The sequence below is a fragment of the Lolium rigidum genome, chromosome 4 (assembly GCF_022539505.1).
Source record: "Lolium rigidum isolate FL_2022 chromosome 4, APGP_CSIRO_Lrig_0.1, whole genome shotgun sequence".
NCBI classification, from domain to species: domain Eukaryota; kingdom Viridiplantae; phylum Streptophyta; class Magnoliopsida; order Poales; family Poaceae; genus Lolium; species Lolium rigidum.
Window position 1 is genome coordinate 249326457 of NC_061511.1, and position 24589 is coordinate 249351045.

A 24589-nucleotide genomic window follows, 5' to 3' on the forward strand; every position below is an offset into this window, starting at 1 on the left:
CACATGATATCCAACCAAGGAAAAAGGTTGATGGCGTCCCCAGAAACATGGTTACCGCTCAACAAGCAACTTATAAGAACTAAGACACATAACAACATATTCATCACCACAATAGTTTTTAAGCTATTTGTCCCATGAGCTATATATTGCAAAGATAAAGGAATGAAATTTTAAAGGTAGCACTCAAGTAATTTACTTTGGAATGGTAGAAAAATACCATGTAGTAGGTAGATATGGTGGACACAAATGGCATGGGTTTTGGCTCAAGGTGTTTGGATGCACGAGAAGCATTTCCTCTCAGTACAAGGTTTGGGCTAGCAAGGTTGTTTGAAGCAAACACAAGTATGAACAGGTACAACAAAACTTACACAAGAACATATTGTAAGCATTATAAGAATCTATACTGTCTTCCTTGTTGTTCAAACACTTTACCAGAAAATATCTAGACTTAGAGAAACCAATCATGCAAACCAAATTTAACAAACTCTACGGTAGTTTTCCATTAATAGATTAAACTACATGATGCAAGAGCTTAAACATGATCTATGAGAGCTCAAACAATTGCCAAGTTATTCCAAACCATATGAAGCATTTTCTGATTCCAACCAAATAGCAATTTAACGAAGCAATTTCAGCCTTCGCCATGAACATTAAAGCACAATTAAGAACACAAGTGTTCCATATGAAAAAGCGGAGCGTAATATCTCCAATCATTATTATTTGTGCTAGTGAAATCACACAAGTTAGTATTTTCAGGAGTACCCATTGTAGCAGTAATAAAAGTAACTAAGCAAATAGATTAAAAACAAGTAACTAATTTTTTTGTGTTTTGATATAGAACAGGTAAATAAGACAGAAAGTAAAGTAACTAACTTTTGTGTGTTTTTAGTATGAAGCAAACAAGACAGTAAATAAAATAAAGTAAAGCAAGACAAAAACAAAGTAAAGAGATTGGATGTGGGAGACTCCCCTTGCAGCGTGTCTTGATCTCCCCGGCAACGGCGCCAGAAATTTAGCTTGATACGCGTGAAGCACACGTCCGTTGGGAACCCCAAGTGGAAGGTATGATGCGTATAGAAGCAAGTTTCCTCAGTATGAAACCAAGGTTATCGAACCGAGTAGGAGCCAAGAAGCACGTGAAGGTTGTTGGTGGAGGAGTGTAGTGCGGCGCAACACCAGATGAAACCGGCGCCAACGTGGAACCTGCACAACACAATCAAGATACTTTGCCCCAACATAACAGTGAGGTTGTCAATCTCACCGGCTTGCTGAAAACAAAGGATTAAACGTATCGAGTGGAAGATGGTGTTTGTTTGCAAAGAAAAGTAAAGAACAATGATTGCAGTAGAATGTATTCAGATGTAAAAGAATGGACCGGGGTCCACAGTTCACTAGTGGTGTCTCTCCAATAAGATAACTAGCATGCTGGGTGAACAAATTACAGGTGGGCAATTGACAAATAAAGATTCAATACATATCAACGATGATTACTATGAGATTTAATCCGGCATTACGACAAAGTACATAGACCGCTATCCAAGCATGCATCTATGCCTAAATAATCCACCTTCGGGTTAGCATCCGCACCCCTCCAGTATTAAGTTGTCAACAACGGATAATTGCATTAAGTATGGTGCGTAATGTAATCAACACAAATATCCTTAGACAAAGCATCGATGTTTTATCCCTAGTAGCAACAAGCACATCCACAACCTTAGAACTTTCTCGTCATCGTCCCAGATTAAATGGAGGCATGAACCCACTATCGAGCATAAATACCTCCTCTTGGAGTTACAAGTATCAACTTGGCCAGAGCCTCTACTAGCAACGGAGAGCATGCAAGAACATAAACAACACATATATGATAGATTGATAATCAACTTGACATAATATTCTAGATTCATCGGATCCCACCAAACACAACATGTAGCATTACAAATAGATGATCTTGATCATGTTAGGCAGCTCACAAGATCTAAACAATGATAGCACAAGCGGAGAAGACAACCATCTAGCTACTGCTATGGACCCATAGTCCAAGGATGAACTACTCACGCATCAATCCGAGGCGGGCATGATGATGTAGAGCCCCTCCGGTGATGATTCCCCTCCCCGGCAGGGTGCCGGAGGCGATCTCCTGAATCCCCCGAGATGGGATTGGCGGCGGCGGCGTCTCTGGAAGGTTTTCCGTATCGTGGCTCTCGGTACAGAGGGTTTCGCGACGAAGGCTTTAAGTAGGCGGAAGGGCGAAGTCGGAGGGGTCACGGGGGCCCCACACGCTAGGGCCGCGCGGCCAGGGCCTGGGCCGCGCCGCCCTAGTGTGTCGGCGCCCCGTGGCCCCACTTCGTTTCTCCCTCGGTCTTCTGGAAGCTTCGTGGAAAAATAGGACCCTGGGCGTTGATTTCGTCCAATTCCGAGAATATTTCCTTTGTAGGATTTCTGAAACCAAAAACAGCAGAAACAAAGAATCGACGCTTCGGCATCTTGTTAATAGGTTAGTGCCAGAAAATGTATAATAATGCTGTAAAGTATGCATAAAACATTCAAGTATTGTCATAAAAGTAGCATGGAACATAAGAAATTATAGATACGTTTGAGACGTATCACGCCTCTTCGCCTATATAAGCCCTTTCGACCTAAAAACGCAATACCAATTGACGAAACTCGAAAAAGACTCCAGGGGCACCGCCGCCATCGCGAAACTCCGTTTCGGGGGACAGAATCTCTGTTCCGGCACGCCGCCGGGACGGGGAAGTGCCCCCGGAAGCCATCTCCATCGACGCCACCGCCTCCATCATGCTCCGTGAGTAGTTCCCCCATGGACTACGGGTTCTAGCCGTAGCTAGTTGGTACTCTCTCCCCCATGTACTTCAATACAATGATCTCATGAGCTGCCTTACATGATTGAGATTCATCCGATGTAATCGGTGTTGTGTTTGTTGGGATCCGATGGATTGTTACATTATGATTAGTCTATCTATAAAGTTTGTGAAGTTATTGTTGCTGCAATCTTGTTGTGTTTAATGCTTGTCACTAGGGCCCGAGTGGCATGATCTTAGATTTAAGCTCTATAATTATTTCTTAGATTGTATCTACAAGTTGTTTGCACATGTCTATGTCCGGAACCCGAGGCCCCAGAGTGACAACAACTGGGATAACTGGAGGGGAAGGCGTAGGTATGAGGATCACATGTTTTCACCAAGTGTTAATGCTTTGCTCCGGTGCTCTATTAAAAGGAGTACCTTAATTACCAGTAGTTTCCCTTGAGGCCCGGGCTCACACCGGCTGGTAGGACAAAAGATGTTATGCAAGTTTCTCATTGCGAGCACGTATGACTATATATGGAAAACATGCCTACATGATTAATAAACTTGATGTTCTGTCTTAATGTTATTTCAATCCTATCAATTGCCCAACTGTAATTTGTTCACCCAACACTTGTTATTGGAGAGTTACCACTAGTGTAGATATATGGGAACCCCGGTCCATCTCTCATCATCATATACTCGTTCTTTATGTCATTGGAAGTAGTATTAACTATTTTCTGGTGCCATTGCCTCTGTGTTATCAAGTATCGCTGTCGTGTTACTATTACTATTGCTCTCATATTACCGTCGCTTTCACATCACCCCCGTTACTAGTGCTTTTCCAGTGCAACTGAATTGACAACTCAGTTGTTAAGGCTTATAAGTATTCTTTACCTCCCCTTGTGTCGAATCAATAAATTTGGGTTTTACTTCCCTCGAAGACTGTTGCGATCCCCTATACTTGTGGGTTATCATGAAGCTGAAGGGTGACCAGAAGTGAGCAAGGCCTGAATAAAGTCTGGAACAGACCGATGATTTGAAGCAATCACTTCAGACCTAATGTACCATGGGTGGCTGAACCAGGCTGCTTTAGAAAAAGGGCATAGGAAAAATAAATGCATTTCGTCCTCAATCATTCCGCACCTGTAGCACTCCTCCCTGATGTGAATGGAGAACTTACCTACCCTTTTTCCGGTGGGAAGTGCTCTTCTCAATAGTCTCTATGCAAAAGTTTGAACTCTTGGCACCATTTTCTTGCATTTCCAGACCTAGTAGCAAGTTTTGCTTCGAAGTGAGCCTTGAAGTTCATACACCTGGGAATGTGAAATATTTTCTGTCTATGGAAGGAAGGCCTGCTGAAGAGAGTAGCAAGGTGTGGCCTAATCTGCCAATGACCTGGGTCTTCAATTATGTTACGGCTAGCTGCTGCCTTCGCCAGGATAGCACGAGTCCGTGAAGAAGGTAACCCGTTGGAGTTGTAAGTGGTGCACCGCATTGGATGCAAGAAACAAGCCAAAAGCCTCTCGCTCGTAGCGCTGAAATGGTCGGAGGAGAAACAACTGAGATGAGGAGACGAGTACATTGGTGAGCGCCTTCAAGTTGAATGATGATTCCAAGCCCCGCCCGCGATGGAGGACTGTCATGATTATGTTGTTGCGTCCATGTAGCATCTGTGAATATCTTTGTGCCTGGGATGCTCCATGGATCAGCGACAGTTGTTGCTGGAGTAGGAATCACCTGAAGGTTATTTTGTAGATTCTGAGAGGTAGCTGCATCCATAAAACTAATTTGTTCTTGGATTGGGGAAGCACGTTTGGGTATTTCCCGCTTCTGGACCAGAGCTTGTGGCTGGTTGTTCTGAGCCTGATCACCTAGTTTTGCTCCCTGGAGTATTGCCTGTGTTGCAACAAATACATGATAAGGTTTATGAGCTTTCCCGTGAAAAGTTGGTCATTCCTTGCTTTCCAAAGGCACCATAAAAATGTATAGATATATTCAAGTGAAGTCGAAGGGTGACCGAAGTGAGCAAGGCCTCGAATAAAGTCTCGGAACAAACCGATGATTTGAAGCAATCACTTCGCACCTAATGTACCATGGGTGGCTGAACCAGGCTGCTTTAGAAAAAGGGCATAGGAAAAATAAATGCATTTCGTCCTCAATCGTTCCGCACCTGGAGCACTCCTCCCTGATGTGAATGGAGAACTTACCTGCCCTTTTTCCGGTGGGAAGTGCTCTTCTCAATAGTCTCCATGCAAAAGTTTGAACTCTTGGCACCATTTTCTTGCATTTCCAGACATGTGAAAGTAGGTTTTTGATCTGAACCGGCACTTCTTTTGGTCTTTGGTTGGCTGGGAGCACCAAGTGTGTCCTGCAATGGTAGTAAGCACTTTTTGCCGAGCACACACCTGCATGAGTTAGTTTCCAACAAAGAGTATCTTGCCCATAAGCTAAGATGATAGGGGTGTGGATAATCTGATTAGCAGTTTGTATGTGAATCCATTAATTCAAGTCCTCATGATTCCACCACCCACACACTCGATGTGCGTTAATGTTGATGTTACACTTTTTCACACGATTGTGATTGTTGTAGTCGAGTCCAAATTGGAACCTACTTGCTTGCAACCAACCGATTATTGGAAATTGGTATCACTTCACACATGTACTCATTAAATCTCTGGCCATTAGGCGAGGTTTAGCTTTCGGTCACGATAGAGGATTTCCGAGGATCTCTATGACTTATGATTGTTCGTCGATGATTCGACGTACTCGGTCTTCTGTTCACGACAGCGGGTTCGAGGTTCTGGGGTAGAGGAATCTGAAGATCTTCATAGTTCAAAGTTGTAAAATTATGGCTAATCATGCTTTGAATGTAGTGGCACATACGCTAACTTCTTGTAGCTAACACATATATTAACATGAATTTTTGAATAATTTTCTCTTGTATAGCTGAAAAATCGTGTAGTCAAGTGACTACATAACTTTTTGGACCACCAGTTGGATGACAATGGTCAACACCTCAACCTAGGAACGTTGATCGAGTATGCCCACATTGAATCTGACCGCACCCCAAGTTATCTCGGCACCTAAGCATCTTGAGTTGGAGTGTTCAGAATGAGAAGCGCAACATCAATGGTGGACTTTCTCGACATGACTCTCTAATGAGGGTTAGGGGTGGATCTATGTGCAAGTTGGAGGGGGCAACCCCCCCCACGAACTTTTCACTAAGTGAATAATTTTTTGGGATGGGTTTAGATGGGAAGATTTAGCCTTTGTCCCCCACAAACATTTATCTTCCTATTTCCTCAATGCTTAGCCCCGCCCCCGCCCCTTAGACGCATGCACGGTTGCACAAACACTAGCTTTAGAAGTCTCTCTCTCCAGGTAATTTAGGCATCGATTATAATTAAAAAGTACTCATGAATAAAAATGGTCATATGCATCGATTGATGGGGGCATAGCCTCCATTTCGAAAACGGTACTCGGTGTCATGTAATGAGTAACTACTGATATATCCTATTGGCTTAAAACTTCAACATCGATCCACAACCATAGATGATGGATGCATTTTATATGGAAAAAAAATGAGCGAGCAGAGCATATAGATTTCCTTTGTCCCATTCGACAGGTCTGCGTGAACAATCAAGGAACATGCTTTTATCTACTTGTGTTGACTGAACATGGGTCAGTTCATATACCAATCATCTCTCCACGAAACCTGATCTGGATGTCATTGTTCTTGCTATCACCAGTTGGCACATATGGTCCAAGGACCGATGCTCGAGACAACAATGACAAACTATACCATATGAGAGTGGCAATGAAAATAAAATGGAAACGTGCAGCATTGTTATAACTCGACATCAGGCTATCAGCTACATACCATATGTGAATCCATTAATTCAAGTCCTCATGATTCCACCACCCACACACTCGATGTGCGTTAATTTTGATGTTACACTGTTTCACACGATTGTGATTGTTGTAGTTGAGTCTAAAGTAGAACGTACTTGCTTGCAACCAACCGATTATTGGGAATGGGTATCACTTCACACATGTACTCATTAAATCTCTAGCCATTAGGCGAGGTTTAGCTTTCGGTCACGATAGAGGATTTCCGAGGATCTCTATGACTTATGATTGTTCGTCGATGATTCGACGTACTCGGTCTTCTGTTCACCACAGCGGGTTCGAGGTTCGGGGGTAGAGGAATCTGAAGATCTTCATGGTTCAAAGTTGTAAAATTATGGGTAATCATGCTTTGAATGTGGTGGCACATACGCTAACTTGTTGTTATGAGTAACGACATTCCGTGATTTATAGAGTCCCAACTTTCTAAAGAAGGAGAAACATAATCTGCTGAGGCAGCCTCGTGGACCTAACCGTCAGTCCTATTCACATTTTCTCAGATCTGATCAGATCAGATCCAACGATCAGCATCTCCCACGGCTCCACGGATCTCCGACCTTTATCTCCAAGCTGGCTGGGCTAGCAAAGATCCCCATCGTCTTCTCCGTCACACCTACCAGCACAGGGGAGGGATCTCTCCTCCCACCTCCTCATCCATGGCGCCGCCCAGCTGGATCCGGCTGCCGCGCGCCACCCTCATCCTCATCCTGCTCGCCCTCCACCTCTCCCTCTCCGTCGCCGCCCAGTTCGAGGGCTTCGACTCCGACGAGCTCCCACACGCCGCCGCCGCCGATCTCGCGTCCCCGGACGACGACGACGAGGGGCTCGACCTCGACGTCGACCTCCCGCCCCCGCCGCCCATCTCCGTCTCCGTCTCCTCCCCCTCCCCACCCGTGACCACCACCACCGCCGCCGCAAACCCTAACCCCACAACTCCCCCGAACCCCACCCCCTCGCTGGACTTCTGGGACGAGGACGAGTTCGAGGGCATCCCGGTCCCAGAAGCCCCAACCTCCGACCCCTCCTCCACCCCGGCCGAGTCCGCCCCGTCAGATCCCTCCGCCGCGGACGCGGCGCCGGCCCCGCCGGCCCCGCCGCGGACCCCCGCGGAGCTCCTCCGCGCCTTCTCCATCGAGATCGCCTGCGTCAGCTTCCTGATCTGCTTCCTGCTCAACTACTTCACGGGCAAGAAGCAGAACGAGGCGATCGCGCTCGCCTGGGCCACCAGGTTCGCCACCAGGGACTCCATCTTCGACAAGAACTTCAGCCTCCTCGGCACCGGCGACGGCAAGGACACGCCGCTCCTGCTCAAGGAGGGCCAGGACGTCTTCAAGTTCTACGCCAGCGGCAGGCGCTTCTGCCAGGGCATGCTCGCCACCATGGAGATGCGCGCGCGCCACGACCTGCTCTCCAAGCTGCTCGAGCTCGTATTCCCCAGGAAGGACACCATCACCTTCGAGGTCGTCATGAACGACGAGTCCATGGACCACGTCATGGTCGCGGTGGCCAGGAAGAAGGCGGCCAAGACCATGCACAAGGAGGAGAGGGATCTGCAGAAGTTCGCCTCTGTTCTCGCTTCGGCACCTGCCGGGAAGAAGTGGGTTGCGGATGAGCTTGCGGTGGTCGCCGAGTCAAAGGAGGTTGCTGGGGATATGATCTCTGAGGCTGTGCTAGATCAGGTGAGCCCTTAATTGCTTATTACTTGCATTCAGAATTTTGGTTTTATAGATACAGCTGAACTCGGTAAGTGGTTCCTCCGAGCTACATACTCCCTCCGATCCATAATAAGTGTCGGAGATGTTGTACTAAGTTCCTGACACTTATTGTGGATCGGAGGGAGTAGTTTAAATAGAATCAGATGCCCTGCTAATTTAGATTTTATTAATTAAGGTGCCATAGGTAAAAATATCCATTAGATTGAGCTACTATTATAACTCTGGAATTATTTAAGAGTACCCCAAGATGAGGAGGATGGAATGTTTGTCCCTACACTTGAGTACCCATCAGGGCATGCCCAATGCATAGCCCCAGGGGTGCTGCCTCACAGCTTTATCTTGGTTCGGGTGGTCCAAATTAGGTTCGGATAAGGAGGCAGCCTCTTCATCAGGAGGCAGCCTCTTCAGCCATAAAGTGAAAATGTGAGAGAGAAAGAGAAAACCCAAATCAGCTTTTGAGAGAAAGACATATTAATGGGACCATAACATGGCATGCATATGTCAAAAGTTTTATCCAAGCCTAATTGGACAGCTGCCTCCATTGCTCATGCCCTCACACTTTCCTGAATTACGTCATTACGCACAGATATATTATTTGGAAAGAGTGTAAAAGAGATAAACTGTATATTACTAAATTGAGCTTTAGCTTCAAGAGAGAATTAGCATCAACTGGATCCTTGGGTTTTATAATTAATATTCCTCGTGGATAACAATCTTGTAAGATATATTATCATGATGAGAAAAAGCACCTGCTTGTATGTTCAATCATTCTAGACTTGTACCTGAATCCACCATTTTTTTTTGTGATTGTGGCAACTCCACAATTTCAATACTAGAGCAAAGCTATGTGCGTTGTGTAGCTATTCTGCTTGAGAAGCAGATGATTTTGTCGTTAAGGCCCTACTTAGCTTAGCTTGGTTTTTTTTTGTATAAGTTGGGTTGGTATGCTCAACTTTTACTGTAAAATATATTTGATCTTAATTCTTAAACAGTAGGCAAAGTTGAAATATAGTTGGTTTTTGGCCCCTGATCTAGGTTGTAAGTCACCCAACCCTGTGCTCAAGCCTGACTAAATGATCTTCCATAATAAAACCTTAAAAAACATCAATAAAACCCACTTCACGGTTATTGCATTTATTGTGACTTTACCAGGCTAAAGCTATATGCGATGATCTCACAATTCTCTCTCTGCAGGTGCTTGGTGAGAAAGCATTTGAGAAACTTGGGAAGTGGTTCATCTCGCTTCATTTTTCGGATCAACTGGCAGGCTCCTACAAGAAAGTCCTTTCATTCAAGTTTGTGCTGCCAGATGCAAACAACATGGCTGAGATGACAAAGTTAGTTGCTCTTGTGCCGTTCTACATTGATCTGATTGGACGTTACAAGCTGAGCTCACATGTAAGTACCATCTGTTCTTCCCTCTTGGTTCACAATGATTTTCAGTTACGCGTTCTGAACCTTCCTGTCCATGCTAATTGCAGGCACGCTCCAAAACTGATGCCGCTAGGACAAAGGCTGCTCAGGAGGCTTTCAGGGAGCTTCAGGGTGTCAGGCAGGAAACCCTGCTGAGGAAGAAGGCTGAGAAGAAAAAACTTATGGAAGAGGCAGAGGCCAAATTGAGCGCCGAGGTGCTCCGCAAGAAAGAGGAGAAAGAAAGGAATCGGCAGATGAAGAAAGGGGCGCCCAAGGTTAAGATGCTGCGTTCTTAATAACACTGAGATACTGTCGTAGCTATTGGCCTTTGCTATTCACTCGTTGATTAGCCTATAGTTCAGCATCGGCTAGACTCTTTGTGTTTCAATTTTGGGCCATCCGGTTTCCCTGTTCTGAGAAGCAAGCAAAAAGAAGAACAGAACTGCTGACACGTGCTTTGTTTTGCAAGCTGGTGTTGGTCCAGTCTATCTGAATTGGCTAGACAGCAGCTCACTTGTAAGAAAACTTGAACGCACTTCCGTGATTTGCTGTGTAATATGTCGATAGATCTGTGGTCAGAATCTCAAGACACTTGGATAGTTGGATTACATGGTTTCAATTTAGCTGACGTGCTGTTAATGTTCAGTTTACACATCTTCTACGGGCAGAATAATCTTGGCAGCATGTGTTTCAACAGGTTTTTGTGCTGTGACTACAAGTGAATGATAATAATACTATCTCCATCTGATACTATTGTTTGCTCCCTATTATTATTATTATACCGATCTCGTGTTGATGCTACTAGGCATCGAGATAACTGAATTTCATGTTATTGTCGGATATTGAATTGTATAGAAACATGTGCCAAGTTTCATTCGACTGTAGTTGAGTGCCAATCTTGTGTTATTCGGGAGAGAGCTTAACTAACATCCAGGAACATGTAGTGCTAGACTAAACCCAGTTTGGGATGCTTTATGGAAATGCAGGTTGAGCCTGCTTGGAATTCTTCCCTGCCTGGCTGCCTTGGTTTGGTTAGCAAATCTGCATATTATTACTCACAGTTCATGCCTTTTGGGTGAAGATATCAAACACTCTTTGTTTATGTGTGGAGCAAGATATGGAGAAAGATATGACTGGAATTTAATTGAGGAGGCGTCTGCTGCTGATAGATCAGATAGTGCTGTTCTCGAATGATCATGGGGAAATTCCCAAAACTCCACGATATGGATTATGCTGAGCTTAGAGAAGTTCTTTTTTTTTAACACAACAGCATGGTACATTTGGTGTATTAGAAGGCAGAAAACTCACGGCGAAACGGTACAATCAGTACTTAGAGCGGTGATGTCAACTTAAGGTTTTAGTTGCAAATTTTCGTGCAACTTACGCCCAAGTATAAAGAGAAAGAAAGATGTTGGACTAAGATCGGGAGGGTTTTGTTTCTATCAACGTGGATGCAGCGAGGGCTTCGCCAGGGAGATCCATTGTCACCGTACCTTTTCCTCATTTGTGGGGAAGCGTTCTCCTGTCTGCTTAATAAGGCAGAGGCGGATGGCAGAATGGAGGGAGTCAGGGTGTGTGCAAACGCTCCGAGTTTTAATCATCTTCTGTTTGCAGATGATTCGTTGATTCTTTTGAAAGTTGCGGAAGAGAATTCAACCCATCTGCGGAATATTCTATCTCTGTATGAAGATTGCTCGGGGCAGACTGTCAATTTGTCCAAGTCGGCAGCCATGTTTAGTCCTAACACACCGAGAAGGGAGAGCAGGAAAATGTTGAATGCCTTGCAGATCGGGTCGGAGGCGAGAAACGAGAAATATTTGGGATTACCGGTGTATATCGGCAGATCAAAGAAAGGGGCTTTTGCATACCTGAAAGGTAGGATGTGGGGGAAGATACAGGGCTGGGACGAACGACTAATGTCTAGAGCAGCGAAGGACGTTCTGATTAAAGCATGTGCACAAGCTATTCCCACCTTTGCTATGTCCTGCTTTGATATCACGAAAAGCCTTTGTGATGAAATGAGTGCTATGGTGAACCGTTTCTGGTGGGCACAACAAAAGGATGAGAGGAAGATTCATTGGATTAGTTGGAAGAAAATGGCTCAGCCAAAGAAGGATGGAGGGTTGGGTTTCAGAGACCTCCACCTGTTCAATCTCGCCATGTTGGCTCGCCAGGCGTGGAGGTTACTGACGGATCCACAGTCACTCTGTGCCAGAGTACTACAGGCAAGGTATTTCCCAAATAGATCAGTGCTAGAGGCAGAAAAAGTTCGGAACATGTCCTATACATGGCGCAGTATTATGAAGGGAGTCGAAGTGATTAAGTTAGGCATGATCTGGAGAGTTGGCGACGGCACAGACATAAATATCTGGCAGGACCAATGGTTGGAGAGGGAAGGATCTCGAAGGCCTGTTACACCGAGGGGAAACAACATTCTCACCAAAGTTTCCGAGTTGATAAATCCGGTTACTGGACAATGGGACATTCCCTTGATAAAAGATATCTTCAGGGAAGAGGATGCGTCTGTTATTTTGAGTACGCCGCTACGGAACGATTTTGAGGACTTCCCTGCCTGGTTCATGGATAAAGCTGGGGCCTTTTCAGTCCGGTCGGCATACAAGATGCTTGCTACACAGCGAAGGCAGAGAGCGGATGGCTCTGGGGGCTCGGGTAGTGCATCGGAGAGCAGGGAGTTTAACTGGAAGCTACTATGGCGACAGGAGTGTGCACCCAAGACAAAGCATTTTCTCTGGCGGCTGGCACACAATACTCTGCCGTGGAAGCTAAACTTCAAGCGACGAGGTATGGAGGTGGATACCATATGCCCAATGTGCAGCCGCCTAGACGAGGACGGGGGGCACATTTTCCTACATTGCACCCTGGTAAAGAAAGTGTGGCGGCTACTAGACATGGAGGAGGTGAGATTACGCCTATGCCAATGCCCCAATGCCCAGGATATGCTGATGACCATCTTCGGAATGCAAGAGGAGAAGAGGCTGCGGACCATTGCATTACTATGGCAATGGTGGACGACTAGAAACAAGAAGAATGCCAATGATGGAGAGAAACCAGTGGATGAAGTTGCATTCCAGGTGAGGCGATGGGCGAAGGAGTTCTCTGAATTTTATGCACAAAAAGGAGTTAAGGCTAGTCAGACGGAGGAGGGAAGAAGATGGTCCCCGCCGGAGGATCATGACATGCTTAAGATCAATGTTGACGGCGCTTTCTCGGACAAACCAAAAGCGGGGGGATGGGGTTTTGTCATTAGAGATTGCATGGGAAATGTGGCGGGGGCGGGAGCAGGTCGGCTCGAGTTCCCTCAGAGTGCTATCCATACTGAAGCGGAGGCATGTATACAGGCGTTGGTGGCGGCAGCGAGCTGGGGGATGACCCGTGTGATATTGGAATCCGACTGCCAAGTGCTGGTGAAGGCGTTGAACACAGCCGTCTATGACAGATCGCCAATTGGTGTGTTAATTCGGGATGCAAGAATGCTGGCTAGGCTTAACTTTGTGTCTAGTTCTTTTGCTTTTTCAAAGCGTGATTGTAATAAGGTAGCGCATGCGATAGCGGCGCTAGGTGCCTCGGGTGTTTTTGGTGCAGGCCAAATTTGGCCGGACACTGTTCCCAGTGATGTAATGGGTTTGGTGGCTAGCGAGTCGGCTATGCCCACAAATTAATGGAATTTAGAGTTCCATGTCAAAAAAAAAAAAAAAAAAAAAAACGTGGATGCAACTTTTGACATTGAAACAAGAAGGGGATAAACCGTGATGACAGAGAAATTTTTTTTTTTTTTTTTTCAGACGCTCACAAACACGCACGTACAAACACCCCTATGAACGCATGCACGCACACCCTACCCCTATGAGCACCTCCGAGGGACTGAGCCGGCATATCTTGAGGTTGACGAAGTCACCACTGGCGCCTCGCTGTTGACGGGCACGTCACCTACCACTGAAAGCATAGCGCCGGTTAAATCCTGGAATAAATCCAGGTAAATGCAAACACCCATGTCAAGTCTAGGACTTGAACCTGAGTGGGCTGGTTCCACCACAAGGGACCTAACCACCAGAGCCAAGCTCTGTTTGCACAGAGAAATTTTTCTTGCTGCCATATAAATAATAATGTTGATTATGATGCTCCTACTACAGAGGTGGACTCTATTTATCAAACCAAATGGGAGCTCAAAAAGTGGTGATCGAGTTTAAATGTCTGATTGGATAGATGTGATCGAGACCTTGAAGACGGTGGGTTTTCGCCCAAAGTTGCAAGTCCAATCATCATTTAATATAGCCCTTCTGTCTTGAAAAGGATGTCGCGGATTTATCTAAATTTATATATCTATATAGATACATTTAAATTTAGACAAATCTACGATATTCTTATAACAATGGAAGGAGTATTCGTATTCAAGCAACATTATACCCTATATAATTTTCAATCAGTTTAGCACCTCTCATAGCGTTTTGGTCACTGTAGATGAGCTATTTATTCACTCTTACATCTGCCCATTAGATGACACGTAGCCTCATCTGTCAATGTTTCTTTACCTTGACCGATCAGTTATTTTATAATCTTTTTTTCTTTGGTTAAATGGGCTACCGGCAACCGGTTGTAAGGCGGTTAGGCCTTTTATCCTTGGGTGCCCCTTCCGGTTAGATGTGCAAAAAAAAGAAAATATCAATGCGTAGTCCCCATCTTTCACCGCTTAGACTGATTCTTCCCCTATATAATTTTCAATCAGTTTAGCACCTCTCATAGCGTTTTGGTCACTGTAGATGAGCTATTTATTCACTCTTACATCTGCCCATTAGATGACACGTAGCCTCATCTGTCAATGTTTCTTTACCTTGACCGATCAGTTATTTTATAATCTTTTTTTCTTTGGTTAAATGGGCTACCGGCAACCGGTTGTAAGGCGGTTAGGCCTTTTATCCTTGCGTGCCCCTTCTGGTTAGATGTGCAAAAAAAAGAAAATATCAATGCGTAGTCCCCATCTTTCACCGCTTAGACTGATTCTTCCATGAAATTGCCGCATCGCTTTGGCCGAACTGTCGAGAAGGAGAGGAGCAGACCTCGCAGGTCATCCCCACTCTCCACCCACCCCGCGTGGGTGTACCCCGCCGAAGTTGTACTCCTCCATGTCTCGCATGGCCGGAGTAGTAGCACCAGAGGAAATCGGCAGGGAAGGAGCGCCTCTGACGGAGATATGCAGGCAGGTAGTTCTCAATGTGCCCTTGCCTCTCCCTTGCCCGATCTCTTTTTCTCCAATCTGCTCACTGCCCTAATCTTCCAAGTCCGAGCCCCCCTCCGCTCTCTCCCATGGCCGTCAGCCTTCTTTCTCTCCTCCTTTTCTCTCTCTCTCTCCAATATTGGACCGGTAGTACCGGCCGCTGACTGACGGCCGGAAAGGGCGTGGCGTATGGGGTCCTTACCCATCTTCTCATTCCGATTTGGTTTTGTTTTTTATTTTCTTGCATCTTTTGGTTCATCCTATGTCCTTGCAGGTTATTGGATTTTGGTCGCCCTCTCTGCTCCCTCGGGAGGATGTGTGCCAGCTGACCGTATTAACCTGTTCAGAGACCGACTGAAAGAAGATTCAGTTTACACCTTTGAAATGTTCATCGTCCCTAATCGCACGGAGGTACAAAGTAACTGATCATCCGTATAGAATTAGGATTACTCAGCTCACAAAGATAGAGGAGATTACTTCAGAGTCTGAAAGTTTCCAAATAGGAAACAATACACTCTTATCAGGTGCTCACTTTATCAAGCTCTATTGCTGGTATTAAATCTGCTAAACCTCATTGTCTTTTTATTTTACCTACTTTTCGGCTCCTATAAGATTTTTGTATACTATACTTAACATTTATCCTTTTTCATATGGTGTAAGACGTTGGCTTGCTGACAATGCAGACAGATATTATTCCATCAAGGACATGTCAAGACTCAAGGAGAAATATTTACCTCAAAGATGCAAGGTATAATTTCACCACCTATGCCAGCAAATGATTTCAGCACCTATGCCAGCAATTTTTAAATTTATTGAGAGTTAACTAGACTAATATTGTGTAATTACTGTAAGTGGTGAACAAGCTATCGTCACCTTATGGGGAGAACACGCAGAAGCTTTTGATGCTGCCTTGCTGCACGAGTCATCTTTTCAAGACAGTATTGTTGTACTTTTTGTTGGCATGGCCATTGCCCAGTATTTAGGTACGTCGCTTCATATGACCATGAAGGCAATATTCATCAATTGAATCCATACTTATCAAGCTACTACAGTGTGGATACTATCACAGGAAAGTTGGCCTTCAAGAGCACATCCCAAACTCGCTGGCATGTCAATATACCAATTCCAGAAATGTCAGACATACGGAAAAGGTAAGATACAGTAACAGTAGAATTAATGTGATGCTATATAATTCATGCTTCCTGCAAAAAGTAACTCTTATTAGGGAAAAGTGTGGTGGAGCAGGTGCGCTCCACGCACCTTCTCATTTTTTGTCTTTTTCTTTTTTCTATCTCTCAAATTATAGAATATTTCGATTAGATTTTTTTGCAAATCACTCAAAAACAACAAATAGAATGGAGGAAAAATAGTTCAGAAATTTTTTGTGCAAATTTAAATTTTAAATTATTTAAAATTCAAAATAAATTCTTGAGATACATATATAGATAATGACATAAAAAATCCAAAATATTTTTCTCACATTCCAATTGTTATGCTTAAGTGATCTGCAAGTTTTTAACTTCAAAGAATGTGTGGTGTGAGAGATACAAAAATGAGAAATTGTTTGAGAGGGGAACAAAAAGAATTAGCACGGATCTTGATGCAGTATACATGGTGTGGATACGGGTGCTCACCAAGCACCTGCTCTAAAAGTCCACTCTCCTCTTATTACGTTATCCATGATCACCCACACAAGATAAAGTTGGCAAGGTTCAGCAAATGCAAGAGCTGAGCCAACCGAGACAACGCTTTATGATCTGGCTAAGAAACCAAGAGATGACAATGTGGTACGTACTCGCGTGTCACCTGAAAAAACCATCAGAAACAGCTAACTCAAGTATATTAGTTCTCAGGCCGCGCACCGTCTCAACCATTGGCAAAATAATTAATCCCTGACTGCACTTACCCGGTAAGCTCGCAGGTGTCCCTTAAACTCTTCCGCTATCGTTGCGTGATTGTATCTTTTCAATAATTTGTTCTCACTACATTGTTTCGTAGGTTCTATTCCTAGCACTGAAGACATTAAACAGATCAATGAGGTTGTGAATGGCTTGCATTATTTTTTTGGCGTTTGCTAAATCAGGATCTAGAGTTATAGATCATCTCCTTTCAGTATGAACTCCTGAATATTGATAATACCATAGTTTTTCGTTAACTTTGTGCTTATTAATCACACCTTCGAGCAGATAGGAGATGATGCAGCTCTAGGCACACTCCCCAGTACTACTTTTTTCAGTCTTCCCTTTGTCCTGGGCGTGAAAGAAATCCTTCCCAGCATGTATTTCCATACATGTATTGCTAAGTAAGTACTCAAATTGTTAGTTATGTTTTGCAGGTTCAAATAAGTACCCGCCCAATGATATTAAACATCGTTATTTACCATTTCAAGATTATTAAAGATTAGTTCAGCACATATGGGTTACCATTCATCTTCATTTTTAATTAGCAAAAGCTTATTGGAAAACGATAACCTTGGAGACTTCCATATTTTCTTGATTGGAATTTGTTAACTCGATATCTTAGTGTATGTTCTGTACGCCAAGTTGGTTTTCTACACTGATCCATAATCTGTTACCAAATGTAATATTTGGAACATATGTAGCTAGAAATAAATTCATACATTTGAATATCCAAACATGGTTTTATCAACCTATGATGTTGTACAATTGTGTTAAGTCTTCGAGACTGTGATTTTTACCTGCTGATGTGAACCTTAAATGCGTTCTTTTTTGTATAAACTTCGGTCTTCAAATTTCTACTGGCAAATGCATGTTAATTTAAAAAAAGAGCAAACAATGTGACTTTTTGCAAGAATATTTGTGCTGTTGCAAGGAAATAGTTATGTTAATTCTGGGAAAACCAACATGTGGCCATCTGTTCCACACAAAGAGTTCTTTAAAAAGGAAGCAAATGACCCTTAATGTGGTAGCCTTTTGTCTGATACACAAGTCTTTCAAGTAAAGGATATATTCGTAAGTCGTATCTGGCCTGCTGATTGGTCGTGTTTGACTATTTATTCCCTTGCCTAATAATTTAATTATTTCTGCAGGGGGCACAATATTTTTGTTGCGATGTTGCTAATGAATGATGTTCCTCTCTTTCTCATCCATGGACATCTTGGCTTTTACTATTTTTTTTTGCCTATCGGTCGATCTTGCGAATTAAGTTTCCAGCTACTTCTATCTTCTGTATGTGTGCTGATTTCTGCAACAATGTATTTAATGTGTGAAGATAATGCGGTGACAATGGTTGTTGCAAGGGTTGTCATAAGTATTTGCTACCAATCTTTAGATAAATTTTATATGATTTTTAAGACGTGCTAGCTCACATGTTATACATTCTGACATGTCCAATAGTTATGTCCATTTAATTGGTAATACATTTGATTGGCCCTTCATGTCTCCTTCCGGTCACGGTACAGGCGTGGCGTGCCGCCGCGCCAAAGCTTTTAGATTGGTGCCACAAACTATTCTTTATTTTTCTTTACATTTGATCTGATAAAAATCAGAAAGATCAACAATGGTGTGATTATGTTTGATTTCCAAACAAAAAATCCTAAAATGGTGAGATTTAGTAAAAAGGTGGAACTTCAAAGCTCTCCTTTTTATTGCTATATTTTCTTAAGTAAATCATAAAATAGAACAAGACACAACAAAACTGTTGTGCCGAATGAGCACTAAAGAGCAGCCTTAACTTAAAGCCCCTCTATTCCGTATACAAATTTTAGATATAACCTTACAGTGTGAATTACAGAATGTTGCCACAGTCTACTGCTTGACTCAAATGTCTGATGTGCCACAGTCTGTTGACTTTTGATGGACACATGGAATGGCCTGATTTAGAAAGTTCAGCATCAATATGATTATTCGGTAAGATAAATATGTTTGAATACAAAAGGTTGGATTGGCTAAAAAAATAGAAAAAATCTGTTTCTCACCAGCATATATGCTTGAATTGGTAAGTGTCCTATGCATATCTCTTTCCTTCATAAATATTCTTGCTACAGGTTTTGTGTGAAACCGTGTTGTTCTCTTGGTCTATGAACCTGCCGTGTTAGGTGCTTTGAGATTTTAGTCCCCATATATGTATTCCACACTCTCAGTTATGTCTTGCTTTCTCTAACAATGGTTCTACAGACATAGTTTCAGGCAGATAGCATTATTGAAGCATGTTTTCGTACAAAAAGTTAAACAAATAATCGATGTGCTATTTTCTTCTTAGTATCTAATTCTTCCAATTTTCTTGCTTTCCGATGACTAATTTAGGGTTTGTTTCCTGCTTCTTTTTTTAAGAACAAACCATGCTTTTACTTTTCTTTTGGTCATAGGTTTATCTGTCAGAATCTATTTTCTTTGGGCATTTCTACTGAAATACATATTCTCATAGCTAACCACATAGCGGCAATTGCAGGTCCAAGATTCCAAGGACGTGTTCAGACACTTAGCCAAATTTATTTGCAGCTGGTGGTGGTAATTACTCGGTTCAGAAGCTGAATACAAGACCTCGTGAGCTAAAGTCACTTGATGCATTTAGTTTAAATAGAAGAGGAAGCAACAGGCAGAGGGCATGCTGACCAGGATCCTGATGCGCCGCTGCTCTCGTGACGGTCACCTCCGTCCCCAATGTATGCCCCCGTACAGGGGATTCTCACCATCTTCCTCCCCTAGATTACTCACATCTGTTTTTCTCTTTCTGTCATACCCCCAGCTTCTGGTGCTTCGCAGCTCGCTGATGCATGACTGCTTTCCGCTGAGCAAAGGCTCCAGGGCGGACAAGAGTGCACAGACTATGATGTGCGCGTATGGCACAAGCAAGAGAAGGACATGGAGCAGGCGACGAATCGGCAGTAGAGTCCATGGGAGCATGATAGGCTGCTCGCCTGTGTCGATAGGCTGAATTGGGGAGCAGAGCTGGTGGGACTTGGGAGTAGTAGTAGAGATGGCAAAAGGGAACCGGATTATCAGGGCCAGAAACGCTGGGAATGCATGCGCTGTCACTCTTGCCATGCATAGTGTATGCCAGAAGGATGATAATGAGAAGTTAACATTGTGTTATCTTACACAAATTAATGTAACCTCTGTACACTGTACGTGCTTTCTGTTTCTTTAGTCAACCAATATAGAAATTTAAATTTATCTCTAGCAGTTAGTTGATAATGATTAATATCACAAAATTGGTTTCTCCTAAAATTACACTATCAATTTGATTGTAAGCTGTTCAGCAATTGATATTCAGATAATATGCTTTCTTTTTTTTCCTTTCTCTAACTTCACCAAACTGTGGAACTCTCAAGCAACTGAATCAAAAGTGTAGAACTCTCAACTCATAGATTTAGCTGCAGAAATCCATTATGCAAATTGAATCTTCAAGTAAACAAACAAATCCCGAGAACTCTCAACTCATAGATTCAGCTGCAGAAATCCATTATGCAAATTGAATCTTCAAGTAAACAAACAAATCTCGAGATTTCTGCAGCTGAATACAGCGTGTCTACAAGTAAATTTACTTTGCCATTTGCCCCTTCTATAGCTCAAGATTTCGGACATTCAAACAATCAATTCGAGGTTTCGGCACCTGCTGACTGCACGCTTCCAGTACTCGGACTACTTATAGTATATGGTTCACTTGAATTTTTTTCGATAAAGAGATGGTTCACTTGCATACCAACCTATAGTTTTTTGTGCTCGAATTTTACACTACACACATACTGAGTGCAGTCTTCAGAGAGCTAAACTAACTGGCAGTTAGGTTCAGATTGACACGAATTTAGTTATTTAATAACTGAAACACACTAAAAATATGCATCCAAATAGGGATTGTTTATTTCTAGCAAATCAGTAAAGAAAAACGTACCGATTATCAGCAAATCGACTGAATTTACTTGCTAATGCTCCCCGCACAACGACGGTATCTGCTCCCCACCGCATCCACTCTGCCCAAATAAAGGACCTGTCTGTGAAATCAATGATCACAGATAGCACCATGTACGCTGATCGCACCGCATCGGTCCAACTCCACCGCCACAGCCGGAACACCACTTCCCGCTCTTGCCAACGCAGCACCCGCAGCCCACACTAGCAGCTCCGGTACCAGCAAAAATTGCCGCCGCCACGGCATCCACGGCAACGCATATCACCTCTCCTTCCGCCGTAACGGCGTATACCTCCATTTCTATCAGCTCCGCCATACCAACCCCCACACCAGTGGAGAAGAAGCTCCTTACGCCACTGTCAACGAAATAGAGCAGAAAAAAAACTCTACAGCGAGAAAGCCTTAGGCAATCTAAAATGCCACCTAACTAATGAAACTTTTAAGTCAGCCCAAACGGAAATACAGGCCGAATCGTTCTTACTGGGCCGGTGAAAGGATCGTATGCCGCACCTAGAGGGGGGGGTGAATAGGTGCTAACCAATTTTTAGTTCTTTTTCAATTTAGGTTTGACACAAAGGTAAATTCTCTAGATATGCAACTAAGTGAATTTACCTATATGGCAAGGTTATCAACTAAGCAAGATAGAGCTACGCAATATATAGGTGATAGAGTGGGATAGAGGTAACCGAGGGTGTAGCACGCGTTGACACGGAGATGATTCCCGTAGTTCCCTTCCTTTGCAAGAAGGTACGTCTACGTTTGGAGGAGTGTGGTTGCTACGCAAGCCAAACCAACAGCCACGAAGGCTTCACTCGGATCTCCCGTGAGCAACGCCACGAAGGCCTAGCCCACTTCCACTAAGGGATTTCCTCGAGGCGGAAACCGGGCCTTTACAAGGTTCTTGGGGCACACATCCACAACTGAATTGGAGGCTCCCAAATCTGTAACAATACAACAATCAACAACAATACATCAACAACAAATCAACTAGGGAACCAAATAGGAACACTAGCATGAGATCCCTCAAACAAGTGAGGGGGAAATGAAGAACGCTTCGGTGAGGATGTAGATCGGTGGCTTCTCCTTCGAATCCCCAAAGATCAAGAACTTTGGTTGGGGGAGGAAGGAGATCTTGCAAATCTTGTGTTTCTTGAGGTGGCTCTAATGGTGGTGAAGCTTGGCAGATTTCTTGTGCAATAATTGAGCAACTTGTCCCGTTGGAGAAGAGAGCTATTTATATGATTGGAGCTCTCAGATCTGACCGTTTGGACCATTTCTCGTAACACCGGAAGTTCCGGCCAGGAGGGCCGGAAGTTCCGGCCGGCACCGGAAGTACCGGCTAGGAGAGCCGGAACTTCCGCCTGGAGAAGTCTTCGTCTGGCAACCTGTCAGAAAATGGTAAGGGCGGAACTAGGGCGGAACTAGGGCGGAACTTCCGGGGACCGGAAGTTCCGGCCAAGTTCCGGCCAAGTCCGAAATAGGGCAAAAACCTTACGGGAACATACTGAGCCACAATTGCCGACTTTCGGAACTTGTCCGGAAGTTGGGCGGAAGTTCCGCTGACCGGAACTTCCGGCCATCTTCTCCGGAACTTCCGGCCGGAGAAGGAAAACTGAACACAGAGTGAAGCTGAAGGCCTTCTGCGGGAAGCAACAGGGCGGAACTTCCGGCTGTTGGCGCCGGAACTTCCGCCAGAACAAGGAAACCTTCATAGCTTCAGAATAATCACTCTACTTTACCGATCGACAAGGCTTTTCGAAAACTTGTACCTGTCTACATCAACACACATAAATAAATACCTAGTGTTGACATCAAACACACAAAACCCAAAAGGGCGGGAAATGTTCTTTCAATCTCCCCCTTTTTGGTGTTTGATGACAACACATGTATTTGCAAGGAATGAATATAGAGGAGCTCCCCCTAGATATGAGCATAGGGGTATAGGAAGCTCCCCCTATACCTAGCATCCGTCTTCCAAGGGTTAGCAATACATTATAGTGATAAGCATATGGATAATAGAATCATGCACATATAGATACCCATGGAAGACACATAAATAGAATATACCATCCACATAGATAAGGTTCCAAACGCATAGATAGAGTTTAAGATTACAAGCCAAATAACCTAAGAGCATAGTTCAACCACATAGATAAATGAAGTCACAAGCGATAAAAATCAAAGCCAAAAACGAGCTTGTGACTCCCCCATGCAAATACCCACCGGAGAGCAACCTAGAAGGTCTCACTCTCCCCCTTTGGCACCAAGGCACCAAAAAGGGAAAGAAGCAACTACACGCCCCAAGGGTCGGCATTAGCCCAGCCGGGAGGAAGATCCGATGGAGCGCCGGGGTAGGGTGGAGTGTGAGGAGGAGACTCGATCTCAAGCCCATCTGAAGGAAGAGGAAGACCGTGCTGAGAAATCCACTCAGCCTCCGGAGTGATATTCTCCTCGGATCCAGGAGGAGACACTTCCACCGCCAGAGCCCTCATGATGCTCTTCTGACGAAGTCGAGACTTCTTGGCTTCGGCGTGCTGCTGATACTGGCGGCGGTTGACATCAGCGGTGAGGCAAAAGATCTGTCTCATGCGGCGAGCTAGCTTAGAAGCCCAGCTAGGTGGCTTCTCATCCTTGGGAGGCACATCTTCAATAGGAGTGTTGTGGCGCTTGGTCCTCAGAACCTTCACATCATGCATGGTGACGTTGAGAGGAATGGAGTGGATGAGGGTAGTCTGACAAGAAGCCACCCAAGTGTCCTCAATGAGCTTCATAATGTACGGAGCATAGGCGGGAAGCTTCTTCTCCATAACACATGACCACATCTCATTGAAGATGTAGTCCATCACATCAATCTTCTCACCGGTGCCCCTCTTTGCAAATGAGTTTGCCATAAGGTCGACTTCATACAAGTGCAGCTCATCAAGGTTGCCACCTTTTGGTCCAATGGTTTCCCGGTAGACCCTAAGCATGATGTCCCAAGTAGGGAGAAGATCCGCACTCTTGCCCGGGATGCCCCAACCTTTGATATAGAGGGGCTCCAACACTTCCCTTGGTTGAGAGAAAGAACTGTCGTGGCACCTCCATCCATTCGCATCAACGCCCGGGAGGCGAGGGTATCCAAGGGCAGCCCCAAACTTCGCCAAGTTGGACTCAAGAAGCTTCTCATGAGACATCCACCGGAAGGTTTTGGCTTCATCCGTGTCAAAATGAACGGTGGCATAGAATTGATGAATCATCTCCACATCATAATCCTTGGTGAGCTCCATTATGGGATAGAGCCCAAACTCTCCACACATGGCATAAGCTTCCTCAAAGTACTTCGAAGCGGCCATCTTGCCGGTGTCAATAGCATGTTGAGGGGTTACCCCCTTCTTGAATGGCACATACACCTCATAGAAGATCTCCTCTTGAGTCTTGTTGTGGAAGCGCTTATCCGAAACCCGGTTGCTCCGAGGAGTGAGGTACGGGTTCATGTCACGGATCTCCTTGTACTCAGGATATTGCATGTTCTTCACGGATACATGGATGTTCTTGCCCCGAGCAGCGGGTGTCTTTGACCTTTGAGATGCTTGCTGACGAGAGGTGAGCTTTGAGGGCCGTGTTTGCTCAAGTTCTTCCTCAATCTCGTCCACGTGACCTTTGTT

The 24589-nt window shown here is 44.4% G+C and overlaps 1 protein-coding gene and 2 long non-coding RNA genes across 6 annotated transcripts; all 3 read left to right on the forward strand.

Annotated features, from left to right (window-relative positions):
- Positions 1 to 7308: 7308 nt before the first annotated feature.
- Positions 7309 to 10491, forward strand: LOC124707471 (uncharacterized protein At5g49945-like). The gene is made up of 3 exons (XM_047239128.1): positions 7309 to 8392; positions 9623 to 9826; positions 9910 to 10491. Exons 1-3 carry the CDS (start codon positions 7370 to 7372, stop codon positions 10135 to 10137), a joined length of 1455 nt encoding a protein of 484 aa, XP_047095084.1. The 5' UTR covers positions 7309 to 7369; the 3' UTR covers positions 10138 to 10491.
- A 4425-nt stretch (positions 10492 to 14916) lies between these two features.
- On the forward strand, positions 14917 to 19400 carry LOC124707472. Of its 4 annotated transcripts, none has more exons than XR_007004869.1 (5): positions 14917 to 15060; positions 15349 to 15626; positions 15735 to 16225; positions 16771 to 16983; positions 17073 to 19400. It is a non-coding gene; the product is annotated as an uncharacterized LOC124707472 (long non-coding RNA). The 4 variants fall into 4 exon arrangements; XR_007004868.1 differs by having other exon boundaries at positions 15735 to 16057; positions 16127 to 16225; positions 16771 to 19400; XR_007004870.1 differs by having other exon boundaries at positions 15735 to 15822; positions 15927 to 16225; positions 16771 to 19400.
- A 9-nt stretch (positions 19401 to 19409) lies between these two features.
- Positions 19410 to 20209, forward strand: LOC124707473. The gene is made up of 2 exons (XR_007004872.1): positions 19410 to 19698; positions 19782 to 20209. It is a non-coding gene; the product is annotated as an uncharacterized LOC124707473 (long non-coding RNA).
- Positions 20210 to 24589: the final 4380 nt, after the last annotated feature.

Coding starts and splice junctions, on each gene's coding strand:
- LOC124707471 (XM_047239128.1), top strand. CDS start 7,370: ATGGCGCCGCCCAGCTGGATCCGGCTGCCGCGCGCCACCCTCATCCTC. Junction 8,393..9,622: donor CTGAGGCTGTGCTAGATCAG/GTGAGCCCTTAA, acceptor CTCTCTCTGCAG/GTGCTTGGTGAGAAAGCATT. Junction 9,827..9,909: donor GTTACAAGCTGAGCTCACAT/GTAAGTACCATC, acceptor TGCTAATTGCAG/GCACGCTCCAAAACTGATGC.